At 39.2% G+C, this 20,990-nt stretch overlaps 1 protein-coding gene across 1 annotated transcript in view; it reads left to right on the top strand.

Moving 5' to 3' along the window:
- Positions 1-20,990, top strand: part of abhd3 (abhydrolase domain containing 3, phospholipase) — a 34,909-nt gene that overhangs the window by 5,588 nt on the left and 8,331 nt on the right. Inside the window, exons 3-4 of the mRNA XM_062023569.1 lie at positions 10,686-10,868; positions 14,486-14,531. Coding sequence (XP_061879553.1) covers positions 10,686-10,868; positions 14,486-14,531 — 229 coding nt within the window. The remainder of the gene's footprint in view (positions 1-10,685; positions 10,869-14,485; positions 14,532-20,990) is intronic.

Here is a 20,990-nt window from a genome sequence, read left to right as displayed (position 1 = left end):
CTCAAGCAAACTCTGCATGCATATAAAAAAAAAACAGTATCAGTGAAGTAACTGGTAGATCGCAATACAAAAGGACATCATATAACCTCTGGCAAAAATGATGCAATCACCATCTGTTTAAATTTGTAGAAAAAAAGCAGATAACAGACATGACACATAACTGTACAGTCATTTCAAATGGCAACTTTCTGGCTAAAATAAATCAAGAATATAAATTATAGTAGTCAATAACAGTTTCATTTTTAGATCAAGCAGAGTGAAACACTGGAATCACTAAAATCTGAGGAAAATTATGGAAATACACTTGAAATGATCATTTCCAAAGCGAAACACCTGCATCAGATTAAATATGTTCATTACAGTCTACAGTTAAAATCGAGTATTCACACCTTGGAGAGCTGTTGCACCAGGTGGATTGACATGAATCATGGCTCCAACCCAAGAGATGTCAATTGAAACAGATGGGGAGGATTATCAGACTTCTCCAAAAGGGTAAATCATCACGCAAGTTGCATACATTTTAGATTTGTCACAGTCAGCTGTGTCTAAAATCTAGACCAAGTACAAACAACATGGGAAGGTTGTAAAAGGCAAGCACACTTGTAGACCAAGGAAAGCTTTAAAGCGTCAAGACAGAAAACTTCAAAGCAACATGTCTTGAAAACAGAAACTGCACAGCAACACAAATGAAGAACAAATGGGCAGGAAGTAGAGTCACCAAACTGTGACAGAAATGTAAGGAACCGCCTAAAGGAAATGGGATTTAAATACAGAACATATAAACAAAAACCGTCATCAACATCTAAACAAAAAAAAAACAAGGTTACAATGGGCTAAGTAAAGGCAATCCTCGAGCTTTGATGCCTGGATGAAAGTCGTTTTCAGTGATGTCTAGCAAATCTGCATTGGGCAAGGTGATGATGCTGGAACTTTTGTAATACACACATTTCCACAGTCATTGATGATATGGCGCTGCATGTCAGGTAATGGCACTGGGGAGATGCATTACTTCTTCAATAAATACACAAGTTTACATTTACATTTTGGGCACTTTTCTTATTCCATCAATGGAAAGGATGTTTGGGGATGATGACATCATTTTTTCCCAAGATGATAAGGCTTCTTGCCATAGAGCAAAACCTGTAAAAACTGTCCTTAGAGAACATACATAAGGTCAATGTCATGACCTGCAAATAGTCCAATGGAAAATGTGTGGTGGAAATGGAAGAAAACGGTCCATGACTAGACTCCAACCCGCAAAGCTGATCTGACAACAGTAATCAAAGAAAGTTTAAGCAAGATTGATGAAAAGTACTGCAAGCTGTTATAATAGCCAGAGATGGTGCAACAAAGTAGTAGTTGTGTGTTGGATTGTTTGTTTTTCATGATTCCATAATTATACCTCATAATTGAGTAAGTCTATTATTTTTACTCTGCCTAATCTAAAAATGTAACTCTTACTAACTACCACAAGTGTTTTTATCAATTTCATTTAGTGTTTCTTAAAGCCAGAAAGTTGTCATTTGAAATTACTGTACTTTTCTGCCATGTCTGCTGTCTCTTTTTTTTTTCTACAAAATTCAACAACTGAATGAACATCCTCCAAGACTGGTGACTCCATGATTTTGGCCAGGGGTTGTATGTTGTTTGATGACAACTTCATAGACCCCCGTTATCTTCAAATTAACCTCATAACTCCTCTTTTGTTGTTTGAGAAGTTGCTAACAAACTTTGAAAACATTTTTTCAACGCGGGTCTCTGTGCTGCATCTTCCCAGGTCACTAGAAGGTGTATGTGAATGACATGAAGCTCTAACTTGGCGCCCCCTGTTGATTTGCATGTAAACCCCACGACCCTAAATACTAGCACTTTTACCATAAAATGTTTTTTTTACAGTATCACTGTGTTTTACGGTAAAATTCTGGCGACTAAGCTGCTCGTTTAATTACCGCACAATCTATTGTCATTGTTATAGTGTACAATTTGATAGATGATATAAGTCAAGTAGATATTTAAGTATTTGTAAATTTTTTGTACATTCAGTGGAATGTAGGATAATATTTGTTGCATTATTAGATAATATTACATTTAAAAAGATATGTAACTGCATGCAGTGCATGTGTTTTTTCTGTCAAAATGGAAAGAATTAATAGATTTAGAAAGAAATGATTAAGTACTTTATTGGCGCACATTATTTACAGGCTTTTGCCGGCCACATAAAATGATCTGGTAAGCTTTCAGTTTGGCACCTGTGCCAATTGGAATAGAATAGAATAAGCTTTTTTGTCAATGAACATTTAGAACAACAGAATTACGCAAATATGAGACGATTCGAAGTACAAATATAAAAATTGTATTTTTGGGTCAGTGAGATCATTTGATTAGAATTGCGCAACTTGATTACTCAGTTTGTCCCTATTTCACAAATCTGAGTCTTATTAAGCATTCCACCAAAGCTCAGAGGAGAAAGATGCCTTTTGTGCATTAACTCACAAAATTTTTGGGAAATGTAGAAAACAAGAATCAGCTGGGCATTACAAGCTTCTGTAAGGACGAATAATATCTGCTCCCGAAGTTCTGACAAGAACCAAATCGTACAAAAACTAAACAATTTTCCCGAAAAGAAATAACGTAAATCCAATTAATCCGTTCCACACAAATATATTAGGACAAAACATATTTTACAGTCAATAATGATAGTTTCACAGCCAGAAAACAATGCAAAATACATATACATGACAAATGAAATAAATAGATGAATACACTTTTATCTTTTTTTGAGGATTCTTGTTTTGTTGGAGTGTTAGTGTTCAGTTCAGTTCAGTTGCATCACATATTTCCAGTTGTTTCATTACAGCACGTCCAAAAAGGAGTAGGAAGAAGCAGAGCCAATTTAATCCTACCCCCTGTCATATAATATCAGTCTTATCCCATTTCCTTGTTCTCTGTTTGTAACAGCACAGTGAATAACTAAATAATAAATAAATAAATATACCATAAGTAAACAAATATAAAATACATAAATAATCATTGTCTCTCTCTCTTTTTAAATGGTTCAAGATATTTATGATATTTGTTCTTCTTTGTACTTTGTGAACACTTGTAGTTTGAACAGTCTCTTAAACGGAATCATATTGGTGCTTTGTTTGATTTCTTTGCTTAATCCATTCCATAATTTCATTCCACATACTGATATGCTAAAGGTTCTAAGTTTTGTACGCGCATACAAATATTTTAAATTAGATTTTCCTCTAAGGTTATATCAGATATATACCAGATCCTTGGTGTCTTTGACAACTACGACTCTTGCTTCTGGACCTGATTTTGCAGTTAGCACTCCAAGTTCCCTGAATTTTACCCTGTTTCCTCAAGTCGCGTGCTTTCTTGGCGATTTCAGCATGGCCTTTAGTGAGGTTCTTGTTCATGTGCACATTTGTACCCTTCAGCTTTTTCCCCTGTGTCAGCAATGCCATTTTGGATTCCTCTTAGCAAGCTTCACAATGATGATTGGGGTTTCTCACCTTCTATATCAAAGTGCTGGCACTCGCAACTTTCTATGGCCCAACTTAATACCCAACTTTCTCTGTGGCTTATTTTGCAGTTGTATCCAATAAAAAAAAGCACATAGACTGAGTCACCAACGCGCAATATTTGGCCGTACGATAACCGAGATGGGTTGGAAAGTCGGGCCAGAATTTTGGTAAACATTTTGGTTGAAAACCGAATCATACAAAAAGTGTGGCATACGAAAACCTAGGTACCACTATAGATCATTTTAATTAATCAATGTATACAAAACCCAAAGCCGGTGAAGTTGGCACATTGTGTAAATCGTAAATAAAAACAGAATACAATGATTTGCAAATCTTTTTTAACCTATATTCAATTGAATACGCTGCAAAGACAAGATACTTAACGTACGAACTGAAAAACTTTGTTATTTTTTGAAAATATTAGCTAATTTGGAATTTGATGCCTGCAACATGTTTCAAAAAAGCTGGCACAGGTGGCAAAAAGACTGAGAAAGTTGAGGAATGCTTATCAAACACTTATTTGGAACATCCCAAAGGTGAACAGGCTAATTGGGAACTCCCTCCCCTCTGTTGGCAAGTCTCGAGATGGATGTTGTAATATGTATATGTGCTTTGCTATGGAGGTTTTTTTCTCACTCCAGACTGGGCCCCCTTAGGAGCCCAGTCTAGATTGTATTTTTTTACTCATCCTCCCCCAGCGTTTACTTTTTCCCCATCTTTTACGGTGCGCCTTGTGGTGACTCATCAGCGTTCCTGTCCCGTAACCCAGTACACTGTTTGTTTGTCTAATCTTGAACGGGTTTGTGCTGATAACAAAGTTTCGTTGTACTTGTACAATGACAATAAATACCTACCTACCTACCTACACAGGGCCTGATCGAAAAAGGTTTGCTGTATTAAAACACGTGCAAACTTGAAACCACACATAAGGCTGATCTGCTAAGTTTGTGCGCAGAGGATTGCGTCTTTTAAAGAGAGAAATAGAGATCGCAATCCATTCAGCATGTCTTTCTTCATGTATCTGTCAAATATGTGCTGATTATTAGAATGCACACAATACTGGGAGGAGAAGATTTGAATACATTTGATTTAGCACACACTATATGTTTTATTAAAGGCCTACTGAAACCCACTACTACCGACCACGCAGTCTGATAGTTTATACATCAATGATGAAATCTTAACATTATAACACATACCAATACGGCCGGGTTAACTTATAAAGTGACATTTTAAATTTGCCGCTAAACTTCCGGTTCGAAACGCCTCTGAGGATGACGTATGCGCGTGACGTAGACCGGCGAACACGGGTATGCCTTCCACATTGAAGCCAATACGAAAAACCTCTGTTTTCATTTCATAATTCCACAGTATTCTGGACATCTGTGTTTGTGAATCTGTTTCAATCATGTTCATTGCATTATGGAGAAGGAAGCCGAGCAAGCAAAGAAGAAAGTTGTCGGTGCGAAATGGACGTATTTTTCGAACGTAGTCAGCCACAACAGTACACAGCCGGCGCTTCTTTGTTTACATTCCCGAAAGATGCAGTCAAGATGGAAGAACTCGGATAACAGAGACTCTAACCAGGAGGACTTTTGACTTGGATACACAGACGCCTGTAGAGAACTGGGACAACACAGACTCTTACCAGGATTACTTTGATTTGGATGACAAAGACGCAGACGTGCTACTGTGAGTATGCAGCTTTGGCTTTTTTTTGCGTATGTACGTAACTTTTTTAAAATATATAAGCTTTATGAACCTTGGGTTAGGTGAACGGTCTTTTGGGCTGAGTGATTGTGTGTGTTGATCAGGTGTTTGAATTGTATTGGCGTGTTCTATGGAGCTAGGAGCTAGCAGAGGAGCTAGGAGCTAGCATAACAAACACCCAGGTGTTTTTATGCAGGATTAATTTGTGGCATATTAAATATAAGCCTGGTTGTGTTGTGGCTAATAGAGTATATATATGTCTTGTGTTTATTTACTGTTGTAGTCATTCCCAGCTGAATATCAGGTCACCCCCGGCTCTCACAGCATCTTCCCTATCTGAATAGCTTCAACTCCCCACTAGTCCTTCACTTGCACTTTCCTCATCCACAAATCTTTCATCCTCGCTCAAATTAATGGGGAAATTGTCGCTTTCTCGGTCCGAATCTCTCTCACTTCATGCGGCCATCATTGTAAACAATAGGGAACTTTGCGTATATGTTCAACTGACTACGTCACGCTACTTCCGGTAGGTGCAAGTCTTTTTTTTATCAGATACCAAAAGTTGCAATCTTTATCGTCGTTGTTCTATACTAAATCCTTTCAGCAAAAATATGGCAATATCGTGAAATGATCAAGTATGACACATAGAATAGATCTGCTATCCCCGTTTAAATAAAAAAAATTCATTTCAGTAGGCCTTTAAGGCAAAAACTGTTCTGCAGCCGCTGTTTTGCATCTTTATTTCAATCAATCATCAATCAATGTTTATTTATATAGCCCTAAATCACAAGTGTCTCAAAGGGCTGTACAAGCCACAACGACATCCTCGGTACAGAGCCCACATACGGGCAAGGAAAAACTCACCCCAGTGGGACGTCGGTGAATGACTATGAGAAACCTTGGAGAGGACCGCATATGTGGGTAACCCCCCCCCTCTAGGGGAGACCGAAAGCAACGGATGTCGAGTGGGTCTGACATAACATTGTGAAAGTCCAGTCCACAGTGGATCCAACACATCAGCGGGAGTCCAGTCCACAGCGGGGCCAACAGGAAACCATCCCGAGCGGAGACGGGTCAGCAGCGCAGAGATGTCCCCAACCGATGCACAGGCTAGTGGTCCACCCGGGGTCCCGGCTCTGGACAGCCAGCACTTCATCCATGGCCACCGGACCTATGCAACTCCCCCTCGCAAGGGACAGGGGAGAAGAGGAGAGAAGAAAAGAAACGGCAGATCAACTGGTCTAAAAAAGGGGGGGTCTATTTAAAGGCTAGATTATACAAATGAGTTTTAAGATGGGACTTAAATGCTTCTACTGAGGTAGCATCTCTAACTGTTACCGGGAGGGCATTCCAGAGTACTGGAGCCCGAATAGAAAACGCTCTATAGCCCGCAGACTTTTTTTTGGCTCTGGGAATCACTAATAAGCCGGAGTTCTTTGAACGCAGATTTCTTGTCGGGACATATGGTACAATACAATCGGCGAGATAGGCTGGAGCTAAACCGTGTAATATTTTATACGTAAGTAGTAAAACCTTAAAGTCGCATCTTAAGTGCACAGGAAGCCAGTGCAAGTGAGCCAGTATAGGCGTAATATGATCAAACTTTCTTGTTTTTGTCAAAAGCCTTGCAGCCGCATTTTGTACCAACTGTAATCTTTTAATGCTAGACATAGGGAGGCCCGAAAATAATACGTTACAGTAATCGAGACGAGACGTAACGAACGCATGAATAATGATCTCAGCGTCGCTAGTGGACAAGATGGAACGAATTTTAGCGATATTACGGAGATGAAAGAAGGCCGTTTTAGTAACACTCTTAATGTGTGACTCAAACGAGAGAGTTGGGTCGAAGATAATACCCAGATTCTTTACCGAGTCTCCTTGTTTAATTGTTTGGTTGTCAAATGTTAAGGTGGTATTATTAAATAGATGTTGGTGTCTAGCAGGACCGATAATCAGCATTTCCGTTTTCTTAGCGTTGAGTTGCAAAAAGTTAGCGGACATCCATTGTTTAATTTCATTAAGACACGCCTCCAGCTGACTACAGTCCGGCGTGTTGGTCAGCTTTAGGGGCATGTAGAGTTGAGTGTCATCAGCATAACAGTGAAAGCTAACACCGTACTTGCGTATGATGTCACCCAGCGGCAGCATGTAAATACTAAAGAGTGCAGGGCCAAGAACCGAACCCTGGGGAACTCCGCACGTTACCTTGACATAGTCCGAGGTCACATTGTTATGGGAGACGCACTGCATCCTGTCAGTAAGATAAGAGTTAAACCAAGACAAGGCTATTTAGTACGTTTTGAATGTTCATGCAAACTGGCACATCTAGACCAGTTAGTATTTTATACGTAAGTAGTAAAACCTTAAAATCGCATCTTAAGTGCACAGAAAGCCAGTGCAGGTGAGCCAGTATAGGCGTACTGTGAACAAACTTTCTTGTTCTTGTCAAAAGTCTAGCAGCCGCATTTTGTACCAACTGTAATGAAAGATGAAAGAAGGCCGTTTTAGTAACACTCTTTATGTGTGACGCAAACGAGAGAGTTGGGTCGAACATAATACCCAGATTCTTTACCGAGTCGCTTTGTGTAATTGTTGGGTTGTCAAATGTTAAGGTGGTATTACTAAATAGGTGCTGTTGACTAGCAGGACCGATAATCAGCATTTCCGTTTGGGTGAAGGCCGTCCCTCCTAAGCGGTTTCCCCCAGAAAAAGGACCAATTATCAATAAACGTTACTCCCTGTTCTCTACAAAAACTAGCGAGCCACTTGTTAAGCGAGACTATTCTGCTATCCCTCTCAGCAATCGGATTTGATGAAACCAAAATGATTGGAAAAAATAATTTTAGTTCATCCAGGACAGCTCAAAGGGGAAGGGGTATGCTGCCTGCAAATTTTGTAGATCAGACTTCTCCATTGGACAAAGTTGGATTTATATATATATATATATATATATATACATAAGAAATACTTGAAAATATATACTACCCCCGCTAGTCCTTATGTAAGACTCGTCCCATCAACCTATTGTAAAAAATAATGTGCTGCACTCTCTTGACTTTACCCAAAGTTAGTTTTTTAACAGTATATATGATTTATGAACACATTACAGCGCCATCATTGATGACATCACAAGGACATTGGAGGCAATAACGGTGTGCGCACAGGGACTGTATCCATCCTGGTGCTGTTATTAAACATGACAGCCACATTTGCCAGAGTTCAGAATAGCACAGGACAAGTCCACTTATAACAAAGTTACCACTAACACAAGGACGAACAGCGTGACAAAACTGTCTTTGTCCATCCAGGTGGGACTCATCTCATTGTTTCTCTTTAAGGATGCTTTGTTTGCTCTCTCTCTCGCTCTCTCTCTGGGGTGCATATTTCATGCTGCCTCTGTAATTTCAGCTTTGTGCTAAGGTGTAATGCACTCCACTTGCCAGGGGAAGGTCGTCTGTAGAGCGAGAGAAATTGATGTAGCGTAAAAATCCACTAACGCAGTGCTTTCTTCTAAAGCCCACTAGTAAGAGATGACTATGATCACTGGGGAAATGAGCCAGCTGTCAGCGAGGGAGGTTCTGCTCATTCATCCAATCCCACAATTTGGCAGCGGCACACGATCAATGCGCCCAAGTAATCACTTTACCTACACCTCAAGTGCTTTTAAAAGACGAGACAGGGCTGCATTTTAAATCATTTAAATGGCAATACAAATTTTTTATATCATATCTATCTTTTTGGGGATGTACATTTGACTCCAAGTCCTCTATTGACTATGGAACAGCGTTAATTTCAGTAAATTCCATAAAAACCGAAGTTGTCTTGGTACCACTTTTATTATGGTTATTACAATTTCCGTAGAACGTAATGAATTAAGACTGCATAACTTCGCATATAAGGATGAATTTCAATAAATATGAATATGGTGCATAACATTATTTCAGAATCAAAATCAAAGATCATCAGGACTCCTCTTCCTCGTATCCAGGAAATTGCAAAAAGCCGCTGCCTGACCAGGGCTCAGAAAACCTGTAGAGACTCTTCCCACCCCCACCAAGGACTGTTTTCACTACTGGACTCTAGAAAGTTCTGTAACAGCTTCTTCCCTCAGTGTCACGACTTGGTTCTTGGGTTGTGTTTCTCCGGAAGGCAACGGAAAATTGGCGCGGGCAAGGCGTGAATTTAAATACATGATTTATTTTAACACTAATAAACTACAAAAAAAGGAAGCAAACAAAAGGCGCGCACAATGGCGGAAATACAAAACTTGGGTATAAACACAAAACTTGCACAAAGGCAGAAACTATGAACAATAAAACAAAAACACTAACTGTGGCATTAATAAACAAAACTTACTTGACAAGGAACTGTGAACACGACATGAAGTAGAGGGATGAAAAAGTGTGAGGTCGCCAGGACGAACAACAGAAGCAGACAGATTTAAATAGTGACATGATCAGTGAAAACAGGTGCGTGACTCAAAACGTGAAACAGGTGCGTGACAGGACAGGTGAAAACTAATGAGTTGCTATGGAAACAAACAAACAAGGAAGTGCAACCAGGAACTAAAAAGAGTCCAAAAAACAAACACATGGCCAAAACAAAAACATGAACAGACATGATACTCAGGCCATCAGACTCTTGAATGCATCAAAATAATTCCATCAATTCCTCCCCAAAAACGGATTAACTCACTGGAATATAAAGACAATATAACATACATCCATAAACGTGGATGCATATGAAAAAGTGCAATATATTTATCTGTACAGTAATGTATTTATTTATATCTGCACATTATTGCTCTTTTATCCTGCACAGTAACGAGCTTATGCAACAAAATGTCGTTCTTATCTGTACTGTAAAGTTCAAATTTGAATGACAATAAAAGGAAGTCTAAATCTAAGTCTAATTCAGACTAAGAGACAAATTAAAGGAGAACTGCATTTTATTTGGAATTTTCCTATCGTTCACAATATGACCAAAACACGTGACTTGACTATTAACCAAATATTAGTGATATTGTTATTATAAGCGTTAACGCAGACAAGCTATTTATAGCAGCGCCGTGATCACTAGCTTGTGTGGTTATGATGACATCATCGAGTGGTAAGCTGCTTCCTCGCATATTTGCTTGTGGACGTTTATTGTAGATCATGCATCATGCCTCTCACCTGGATAGTAGAAGGATGAGGACGTATTCCGACAAACTGGTACACTTTGACAGCCAATTTAGACCAGGAAATGGCGAGAAAGACATGAAAAGGCACTTGGTTCTACTGCCCCTTTGCTTCGCGAGGATTATGAGTCATTCTTCATCTTAACGGGAATATAACAAGATTCTATCAGTCGGCATCCTACAGACAGCAGAGATTATACAGTAAGTGATGAATTACCGCCCCATCCTGTCAACGTGGCGACCTCACTTTCTCTCCGCAGTGAGCTCATTAAGGCAGCAGATGGAGGACAGATCTCCCTGGATTGGTTTGATAACGATGACAGCCTCGCTCATCCTGACCCGGCCTCCAGACCCACAATCCTCCTCCTCCCCGGCCTGACCGGCACCAGTCGAGAGTCCTACATCCTGCACATGGTCCAGCAGAGCCGGGACCTGGGCTATAGGTGGGTGGTCTTGGCCTCATTGCACCCCTCCTGGCACTTTTACAGAATTACACAACTACATGTAAAGTAGGTCTCATATGAATAATAATATAAATAATGGACATACAGTTATTTATTTATTCCTCTCACGGTTATTAAACATGTTCTAAATTCATTGTTACTTATTGTTACAGACTCTACCTGTGTTCTTTTGTTGAACAGTTAGTTTGTCTTCTGAACGATTTCACAAGCATTTATTAAAACAGGTCACAGGTAAATGTTACAACTAGAGATGTCCGATAATATCGGGCTGCCGATATTATCGGCCGATAAATGCTTTAAAATGTAATATCGGAAATGATCTGTATCGGTTTCAAAAAGTAAAATGTATGACTTTTTAAAAAGCCGCTGTACGGAGTGGTACACGGACGTAGGGAGAAGTACAGACCGCCAATAAACCTTAAAGGCACTGCCTTTGCGTGCCGGCCCAATCACATAATACCTACGGCTTTTCACACACACAAGTGAATGCAAGGCGTACTTGGTCAACAGCCATACAGGTCACACTGAGGGTAGCCGTATAGACTACTTTAACACTGTTACAAATATGCGCCACACTGTGAACCCACACCAAACAAGAATGACAAACGCATTTCGGGAGAACATCCGCACCGTAACACAACATAAACACAACAGAACAAATACCCAGAACCCCTTGCAGCACTAACGCTTCCGGGACGCTACAATATACACCCCCCACTACCCTCAACCCCGCCCACCTCAACCTCCTCATGCTCTCTCAGGGAGAGCATGTCCCAAATTCCAAGCTGCTGTTTTGAGGCATGTTAAAAAAAATAATGCACTTTGTGACTTCAATAATAAATATGGCAGTGCCATGTTGGCTTTTTTTCCCCATAACTTGAGTTGATTTATTTTGAAAAACCTTGTTACATTGATTAATGCATCCAGCGGGGCATCACAACAAAATAAGGCATAATAATGTGTTAATTCCACGACTGTATATATCGGTATCGGTTGATATCGGAATCGGTAATTAAGAGTTGGACAATATCGGAACATCGGATATCGGCAAAAAAGCCACTATCGGACATCGCTAGTTACAACGTTGGTCTCACTCCCACAAAATTGTCGATTGGGTAAATAATCTTACAGCAGGGCCTCCACAAGCAAGCTTCTGCAAAAGTGAGCCCCGATGAATACTTTTTTACCATCTTTATAGTAAATGTGGAGACAAGTCCACTGGGTGAAAGAGTCCATGGACAACAAGTTTTCACGAGGGTGCATGGGGCCAATCCAAGTTGCTGGCACAGCCGCTCTACCAACCAAGCCACGCCGCCACACTAACCAAAGTTTCCCTATATGACAGGACTGCTGGTGTTTCAAGAAATCCGCTTCAATAAGTTCTGAACTGGTCGCTCGGGCCGGTCTGATACGCCATATTTGACCCCCGGCTCCCCAATTGAACACCCCTGCCCTAAAGTCATCATACAGTGGTGTATTTTTGGGGGCTATTGGGGTTATTCCAGGTGACAAGCATGAATAGAGTGGGCTGAACGTTGTGTCAAGAGCTGCACAAATTACACTGAGAAGCAGCTTTTCTCCCCTCGCCCGCCCCACCCTCTCTCTTTTTCCTCCAGTTTGGCATTTTCGTGTGTTTTTTTTTATTTCTGCCTCACATTTGGAAAGAGAGGCTCGGTGAAGTCAGCATCTTGCGCCCCTCACCCCTGAGTCTGTGCGGCTCAATGACCTGCAGCTTACTCCGCCACCGTGAGCTTTGCAGCTAAGCACAGTGCAGCTTCCAAGTTCATGCTGCAGTATTTTTTTTTTTAACACCCCCGCCCTTCCCCCCCTTTTGCTGTAGTCCACAAAGCCCCGCCCTGCTGCTTGCTGAGTTCCACTTATCGTTGGGCCTTCAGATAATACATGACGAGCTAAGGGATGCTGAGGCTACACGTGTACTGCACAAGCAAAAAAATCTCATCATATTTTAGAGGCAAACAGCATTTCTTTTAGTAAGTGTATGTCTGACTCTGACCTTTCCTTACAAGCAGATTGGTTCTGTTGATAAAGCATATAAAAGCAAAAAGTTAAAAAAGTGAAATAAAAAATGACATCAAAACAAAAATAATACTAAAAATAAATGTACTCAATGCTATATTTATGTTGAATGCAAGGATTAATCATAAACCAACACTATTACACTTATATACCATATATGTATAAAATATACAAATAATTGAAAAGTTAAAATTTAATGATTTAAAAAAATTGATTGAATAGAATACTATGTAGATTCAAAATCCAATTAAAAGAATTCAAAAGTAAAATACATACGTGCATAATTGTTACAGACTTCTTAGTAACCTAAAAATAATGAATACCAAAAAATACAGCACGGACAAAATCTTGAAAATGAGAAAAAATGCAATGTAAATGTAATCAAGTTAAATTGAAATATATTAGAGTATGTACATACAATAAATGCAGGCAATGCAATATTTGTGATTAACTTAAGGACTTGTTTATAAATTTTACTATTACAGTTCTTGATAAAATATCCAAATAAAATAAAAAAATATAATATTATACTAATAATCTATATATATATATACATCCATAGTTTCCCTCCATTTATTTGCTTTCTTTTGTAATTCAAGTTATCATTACATCTCTGTTTTGTTGCATTTGAAACAATTGTATTGTTGATAATAGCAGTAATTACTATTATTATTGATTATCAATCATGCTATTTCTATTGGTATTTGTACTCCATTACTCCATTTGTAGTGCAATACTGTTCATTAACATTTCTATGGTATTAATATTTACTTCACTAACTGCTTCTTTGCTATCATTTTTCTTATCATATTTGTACATATCCTATTTGCTGATGCGGTTGTTGTTGTTTTTGTTGTTGTTGTCTCTCTGTCTAGTTCCCCTCTTCTGCCCACAATTTCCCCCTTTTTCTTCCTTTTATTCTTCTTTTTATTCCCTCCTGTTATGGTCCGGCTGCGCCAAATATTAATATAAATCAATTAAATAAAGTCAAGTACAAATAAGGCAATATGATTTGACTGAGTGGCTGGACAGGACAACATTTTTTTTTACATTTCATTTGAATAAATAACACTGTAGTCAATGCAGTTATTGTGGTTAACTTACACTGTTACACTTCTTAATACAATATTTAAACATTTTGAAAAACTAAATTTAAAAATAATGTTTAGTAAAAACATAAACAAATGAATAATGAAAAGGTACTTAATTAAGAATTAAAAAGAAAAAAAAGTAACATAAATAGATCCAGACTTTTTTGTGAACCTAAAAATAATCCTACAAAAAATACCTAATTGTAAAACCATGAACATAAAACAAAATGGAAAATGTAATAGTTACATTGAAAACCAAATTATTTTAAAACAGAATTTTAAAACTAACCCAACATGATGTGTCCGCTTTTCTTAAAAATAATGACAATAATAACAAAACATTACATTTAATGAACTCTCCAGTAATTATCTTGAACTCCCAAGCTAATTGGGACAGGTTGACCTTTTTTTGGTTCTAGTTATCATCCAGTGCCATAGTGGATTGTGTGACCTATCTGTGTATTTCAGAGCGGTGGTCTTCAACAACAGGGGAGTGTCGGGGGAAACTCTGCTGGTAAGACTCTAAAATTGTGCTAAGTGTACAAATTTCAAGATGCTCTAATACGATTTGACAAAGATTATAACAGGAATAAATGAGACTTTTCATTTTCAATTAAGGATTTGAATACAATTTAGTTTTCTACCACATATGGCGATATTCGCTGACGTCACAGGGCGGAAAACGTCACAGCAAATTCCAAACGACTCGTTTGGAGGAAGTAGGAATGGAAGGCAAGATTGTTTTATAAATATCTCTGCATGACTCCACGTTTGAAAATTAATTTGAAATGAAGATATTTATAAAACAATCTTGCCTTCCTTCATACGTCCTCCAAACGAGCCATTTGTGACGTTTTCCAATTGGTGAGGTCATCAGATACAGTCGTGGTCAAAAGTTTACATACACTTGTAAAGAACATAATGTCATGGCTGTCTGGATTTTCCAATAACTTTTACAACTCTTAATTTTTTTGTGATAGAGTGATTGGAGTACATATTTTTTGGTCACAAAAACATTCATGAAGTTTGGTTCTTTTATTCATTTATTATGGGTCTACTGAAAATGTGAGCAAATCTGTTGAGTCAAAAGTATACATACAGCAATGTTAATATTTGGTTACATGTCCCTTGGCAGGTTTCACTGCAATAAGGCGCTTTTGGTAGCCATCCACAAGCTTCTGGTTGAATTTTTGACCACTCCTCTTGACAAAATTGGTGCAGTTCAGCTAAATTTGTTGGTTTTCTGACAAGGACTTGTTTCTTCAACATTGTCCACACGTTTAAGTCAGGACTTTGGGAAGGCCGTTCCAAAACCTTAATTCTAGCCTGATTTAGCCATTCCTTTACCACTTTTGACGTGTGTTTGGGGTCAACTGCGCCCAAGACCTGACCTCGGGGCTGATGATTTTAGGTTGTCCTAAAGAATTTGGAGGTAATCCTCCTTTTTCATTGTCCCATTTACTCTCTGTAAAGCACCGGTTCCATTGGCAGCAAAACAGGCCCAGAGCATAATACTACCACCACTATGCTTGACGGTAGGTATGGTGTTCCTGGGATTAAAGGCCTCACATTTTCTCCTCAAAAAAATAGTGCTGGGTATTGTGGCCAAACAGCTCAATTTTTGTTTCATCTTACCACAGAACTTTCCTTCAGAAGGTCTTATCTTTGTCCATGTGAAAAAAAAAATCCTCCGCTGTTGCCATTTCTTATACAAAGTAGCGTATAGTTCTCACTTATAACTGTCAGTAGACTTGTTATGTAAGCGCTAGAAAACTACAACATGGCTGATGGGGAGAAGATGCTGTCAAGGTGGAGGCACGTAAAAAAGGCCACCCGCAAAATGCCGCATCCAGAAGAGCCGGTCAGAAAGCAGCTTGAAAACGGTTTGTAAAACATAATCTATGCAACAGTTCGACCAAAGAACCACCATGACATGTTATGTAGACCACAAGGAAGTGTTTTAAATGTTGAAAAAAAAAATCATACCTTTGAATCACATAACATTTGGCAGTGATAGGAAAGAAAAGAAAGAAAAACTAAAAAGGAGGTATTTAAGTGCTCCTTTTGCAAGCAAAGCCTGACTCAGCTCCAGTTTGCAGGCCAAATAGGAACATTGTCATGTGACGTGCCCGCACGTGTTGCTCGGGCACCAGGATTACGTGTGGGGTAGATTTAATCATGTATTCTAATGCCGATGCTTAAGAAATGTAAGCTGGCTGAGCACGGCCACAGTTCTAACACCTGGTTGAATCAGTACTCTCACACCAGCGTATATTTAGCCAACAGAATATGGCTGCTAGTGCATGCACCTCTGATATGACTGCTAGTGCATGCACCTCTGATATGGCTGCTGGTGCATGCACCTCTTTAGGTTCACACAGTCAATATTGTTGCATTGCAGAGCACTTTGTTTCCTCAGTGTGATAACAAATGTAACACAGAAGGTAGGGGTCGCAAAGTTTACTGCACATGTTGAGGCTTAATCCGCACCAGTGTTATCTTGGCACAATGTCAAGAAGCAGGGTCAACGGGGGTGCAGAGTTTGGTCTGACAATTGTGCCTCATTCAGTGCTGACGATTTAGCTTGTAGCTTGTTTTCTGTGTGTCGTGCTTGTTAGCGGGAACATTGTGCATTGTTTAAGCAGGCCGGGCTTTAGAATGGAGCCCACTATGTAGTTAGCTCAATGCATTAGAAGCCAACAGCTATGAGGCCTTGTTCAGCATTACTATTAAAAGTCTCATATTATAGTACCCACTTATGTGAGCCAACCCGCGAGTTGAATAGATATAGATAATAGATCATTAAAAATAAAAATAAATAAAAAGTTGGTCGACCGCTTTTGTCAACATAGAATTCGAACACCAACGCTGTCATTTCTATGAAAAAATTGATGGTGTCATTTGCATAATTGGCCACGGCACATTATGCATGGAATTCGTATATTTGTTTTTTAGCAAACACAAAAAGAAAAACAAATATGTTTAGAAATCTAAATGCACTTCTGTCGTTTCTAATTGTTTCTTACTTACATCACAACCCGGTGGAGAGGAGGCACCCGCTTTTTTGTTGAAAAGAGCAATGCGTGCTTTAATGTCAGATTCTCCTAAATCAGACCTGGGCAAAATGTGCTGCCACTCTTTCAGGCGCACCAAAGAGAAAAAAAAGGAAAAAATGTTCAAAATAAACTTTAACCAACCAACCAAAAAGAAAAACGTCCATTTGATAGCTGACAAGCTTTTGCGAAGTGTCGCGAAACCTGAATTGTTCCCGCATTTTTTGGACAAAGTCATTCCTTTAATCGAAAAGTTATACAATTGAACGGCCCAAAAGTGGTATAATTCGAACTTCAACCAAACTTTTCCTTAAAAAAGTCAAAACTTCTTGCGAGACTTCAGCTCAGTGATGTAGCAGTCGACCGGCACCACAAACCATGGCGGTTTCACTGTAACTATAAATATATGATCAATTAATTGACATTTTAATATGATAGGAGACTGTCTCTGACTGAATGTTCTGAAAGCCTGTTTGATTCTGTCACGATCCGTGGCCCGGTTCATGTTTTTGTTATTTTCTGTTAGTTTTGGACTCCCTTAGTTCCTGTTGTTGTGCACCCTTGAGTTTGTTTAGTTACCTTGGCTACTTATTATTTTCACCTGCCTCTGATTGGTGTTCGGGACACTCACCTGTTCCCCGAGCACTAATCAGAGGCATTATTTAAGCCTGCCTTTGCTGGTCAGTCGGCCTGGCTTCTTTGTTTGCTTATGCTACAGTTACGTTAGTATTTCTTGTCTTTTTGCCTATGCTAAGTGTTAGAGTTTGCTTCGAGTGCGATCGGCACATTTTTCCTCTGGCTTGTTTTCAGTTTTTGGTACTTGTTTGAGTTCTACAAATAAATCATGTTCCTACCTGCACGTCCTGTCCGGAGTGGTCCGTTTGCATCCCGGGGGAAAGAACCTCGCAGCAAGCTGCGACCCCCCACACGTAACAGATTCGCAGCGTCGCATCGAGTGGAATAATGCTGCCCTGTGCCATACCTGAAAAACCTTCAGAATCAGACTAAGAATCAGAATAGTTTTATTGCCATTGTTTGAGAACAGGTTCACAAACTAGTAATTTTTCTTGGTGCAATTGTGCAACATAAAACACCATGTTGTTTAAACTAGTTGAGCGCCTCTACTGGTGGCAGCCAAGTAGTGCGCCCCAATTATCAACCAAGAACGGATTTCACAAAATTGTCAGAACTCTTAAATCAATTCATAATTATTGTATAATAGGTATACGCGTTGTTTAGTTTGTTGTAAATCATAGCAGGTTGTGTGTTTTCGCTGCAGACCCAAAATAAAATCCGCCTGCAGGAATTTACTTTGCCCAAAGTTTCTACTTGAATTTTAATGAAGGAGTCAGCCGCAGCAGCAGGAGGAACAAAAAGAAACAGGACAAAGAGGAAACCCCGTCCTGAGAACACAATGGATGTTTTTACAATTTGAAGCACAAGCTGAATACAAAAGTTAGCCTTTAGCAGCTGTGTGCTTAATGTAAACATGCAACCTTGAAGTGACACATTAGGGATCAAGCTGCAGGCCTCATCTGTCCGTCCATTAGTTTTCTATACCACTGGATCCATTTTGTGGACTCGATTAGGCCTTTTGCCACCGCAGGAACCTTTTCATTAACTTTTCCATTTACCTGGGAAAATAAAGTACTCCCTGTGTTTCCACCCAAAACTACCCCGGTAGAGTTAGTTCTTCAGCGACTATGTTTCGTTCCTGGTAGCGAGGTGGGACCTTCGGGAGTTGGCGATAACCTTAGAGCAGTGGTTCTTAACCTTGTTGGAGGAACCGAACCCCACCAGTTACATATGCGCATTCACCGAACCCTTCTTTAGTGAAAAATAAAATGTTGTTTTTCAAATTCTAGACAGTTATATGTTTTTGGTAACACTTTAGTATGGGGAACATATTCTAAGTAACAAAGACTTAATTTAGAGTTATTTGGTAGGGTTAGGGTTAGAGGGTTAGGGCCAGGCATTGGCGTTGTTAGGCCTATTTTAGGGGGGCTCAAGCCCCCCTAAAATTTTCTTAAGCCCCCGTAAATAATTTGGTGTTAAAAAAAAAAAAAAAATCTATTTTTTTTTTTTTTTTACAAATCCATGCCGACATATTCATTATAAAGTGGCCCGAATATGAGTTTAAATAAATAATCATATAACCTGTCATTATTCACTCAGTTTCTCCTCACTTCAATGCGTAAGGTAGAGAGCCCCTTTAGTGCGTTGGTATCCAATCCATTCCACTTGTTCATATAGAAAATGCCCACATCACTCAAAATCCAGTCTGCATTTTCTCTGCGATCTTGCTTGCGGTCTTTGGACTTGTTCATATAGAAAATGCCCACATCACTCAAAATCCAGTCCGCATTTTCTCTGCGACCTTGCTTGCGGTCCTGCAGGTGTACGAAGCACATTAGCACACGGCACTGCAGAACAAGAACCTTGTGTCTGCAATTGTAAATAATTTAGTTTTTAAGTTTTGTGTTGCTTCCACAATGTCATTATAAAATATTATAAAGTACAGTGGTTCTCAAACTTTTTTCCACCAAGTATCACCTCAGAAAACATTTGGCTCTCCTAGTACCTCCATAATGACCAACAATAAAATAGAGTAGTGTAGTAGACCTAAATGTTCATTAAAAACAAGGCAGAGATTATATTTTTCAAGTATATTTAATATTTGTGGCCACTGTAACGTTACCCACAGTTTTTAACGATAACACTGGGGTTGAGTATTTAATCAAGTGATTATTTGGCATACCACTAGATCAGACCTGGGCAAATTAAGGCCCGTTAAGCTATTCGATCTGGCTCGCTGGAGAATCCCCCAATTTTTTTTTAGATCTTTAAGATGGAAACTGTAGCCGTCATTATGATGTGCAGTGATGTTTTCAAATGACCGTAAGTCTTGAACTATGCAAAGTATTTCAATGGTTGGAATCTCCGCTTTTGCATGATATACTAGTTACTATGGTAATCTACGTCACAGCAGCTCAGACGAGGCACCAAGCAGTGTGGGTGGGGAGCGTTTCCACAGAGTGTTTCCAGAGTGGTCAGCCTGAAATGCGGGTGTCAGGGACCGACGCGGAAGGAGATTTTTACAAGAAAGTTGTAAAGCTTTGTGATATATCAGATATATTAGAACGTAGGTGGGGGGTTTTTTTACCCTTCGTGTTCATATTTCGCTGTGTTTGTTGCATTTTTGTTGCGTTTCCCTTGATTGTAAAATATGTCGATAGAGAGGGGGTGTGACGTTCGTATGTTGTCAATATTCAGTGTTTTATTGTTCGTAGTTAATATTGTAAATCCCACATTCTTTATTTTCATGTACATTCTGGGTGTCTCATTCAGTAAAAAAAAATTGTAAAATTCCATTCCGTTTATGGCGGTCTGTCATAACGTTTTTAGCATTCAATCAGACATTATTGTGAGGTTTTGTATTAGTGTTCCTAAAAATCAGATATACCGGCCCCCAGACACATTTTTTCCTCTAAATTTGGCCCCCAGAGTCAAAATAATTGCCCAGGCCTGCACTAGATAGAACCTGCGTACCACAGTTTGAGAGTCACTGTTTTTGTAGACACAGTGACAATGTATTTCCTGGTCAGTGGCTGCTTGTTGCTAGGCAGATTTCATAAGGCGCCAATAGCCAGTATATGCAGGCCAGGCCCACAAACGTTTATATTAAAAGCTAGAGGCTGCATAGGAACAGGAAGTCAACATATAACTCTGTATTTACTAGGAAATGCTCTATATCCTCATCTACAATGAACAATAGAATGAACAAGTAATCGCCCTGTTATGCAAAATAAAAATTCTCTCTCAGGAGTTTATTATGAATATTACTTATAACAACTGTCTTACTAATAATGTAGCAGGCATTAAAATTGCTCCTATATGATATCTTTCAATGTTTGCATCCT

Source organism: Entelurus aequoreus, linkage group LG16 (assembly GCF_033978785.1).
Source record: "Entelurus aequoreus isolate RoL-2023_Sb linkage group LG16, RoL_Eaeq_v1.1, whole genome shotgun sequence".
Classification (NCBI taxonomy): domain Eukaryota; kingdom Metazoa; phylum Chordata; class Actinopteri; order Syngnathiformes; family Syngnathidae; genus Entelurus; species Entelurus aequoreus.
This window is presented reverse-complemented; position numbering and strand designations above follow the sequence as displayed.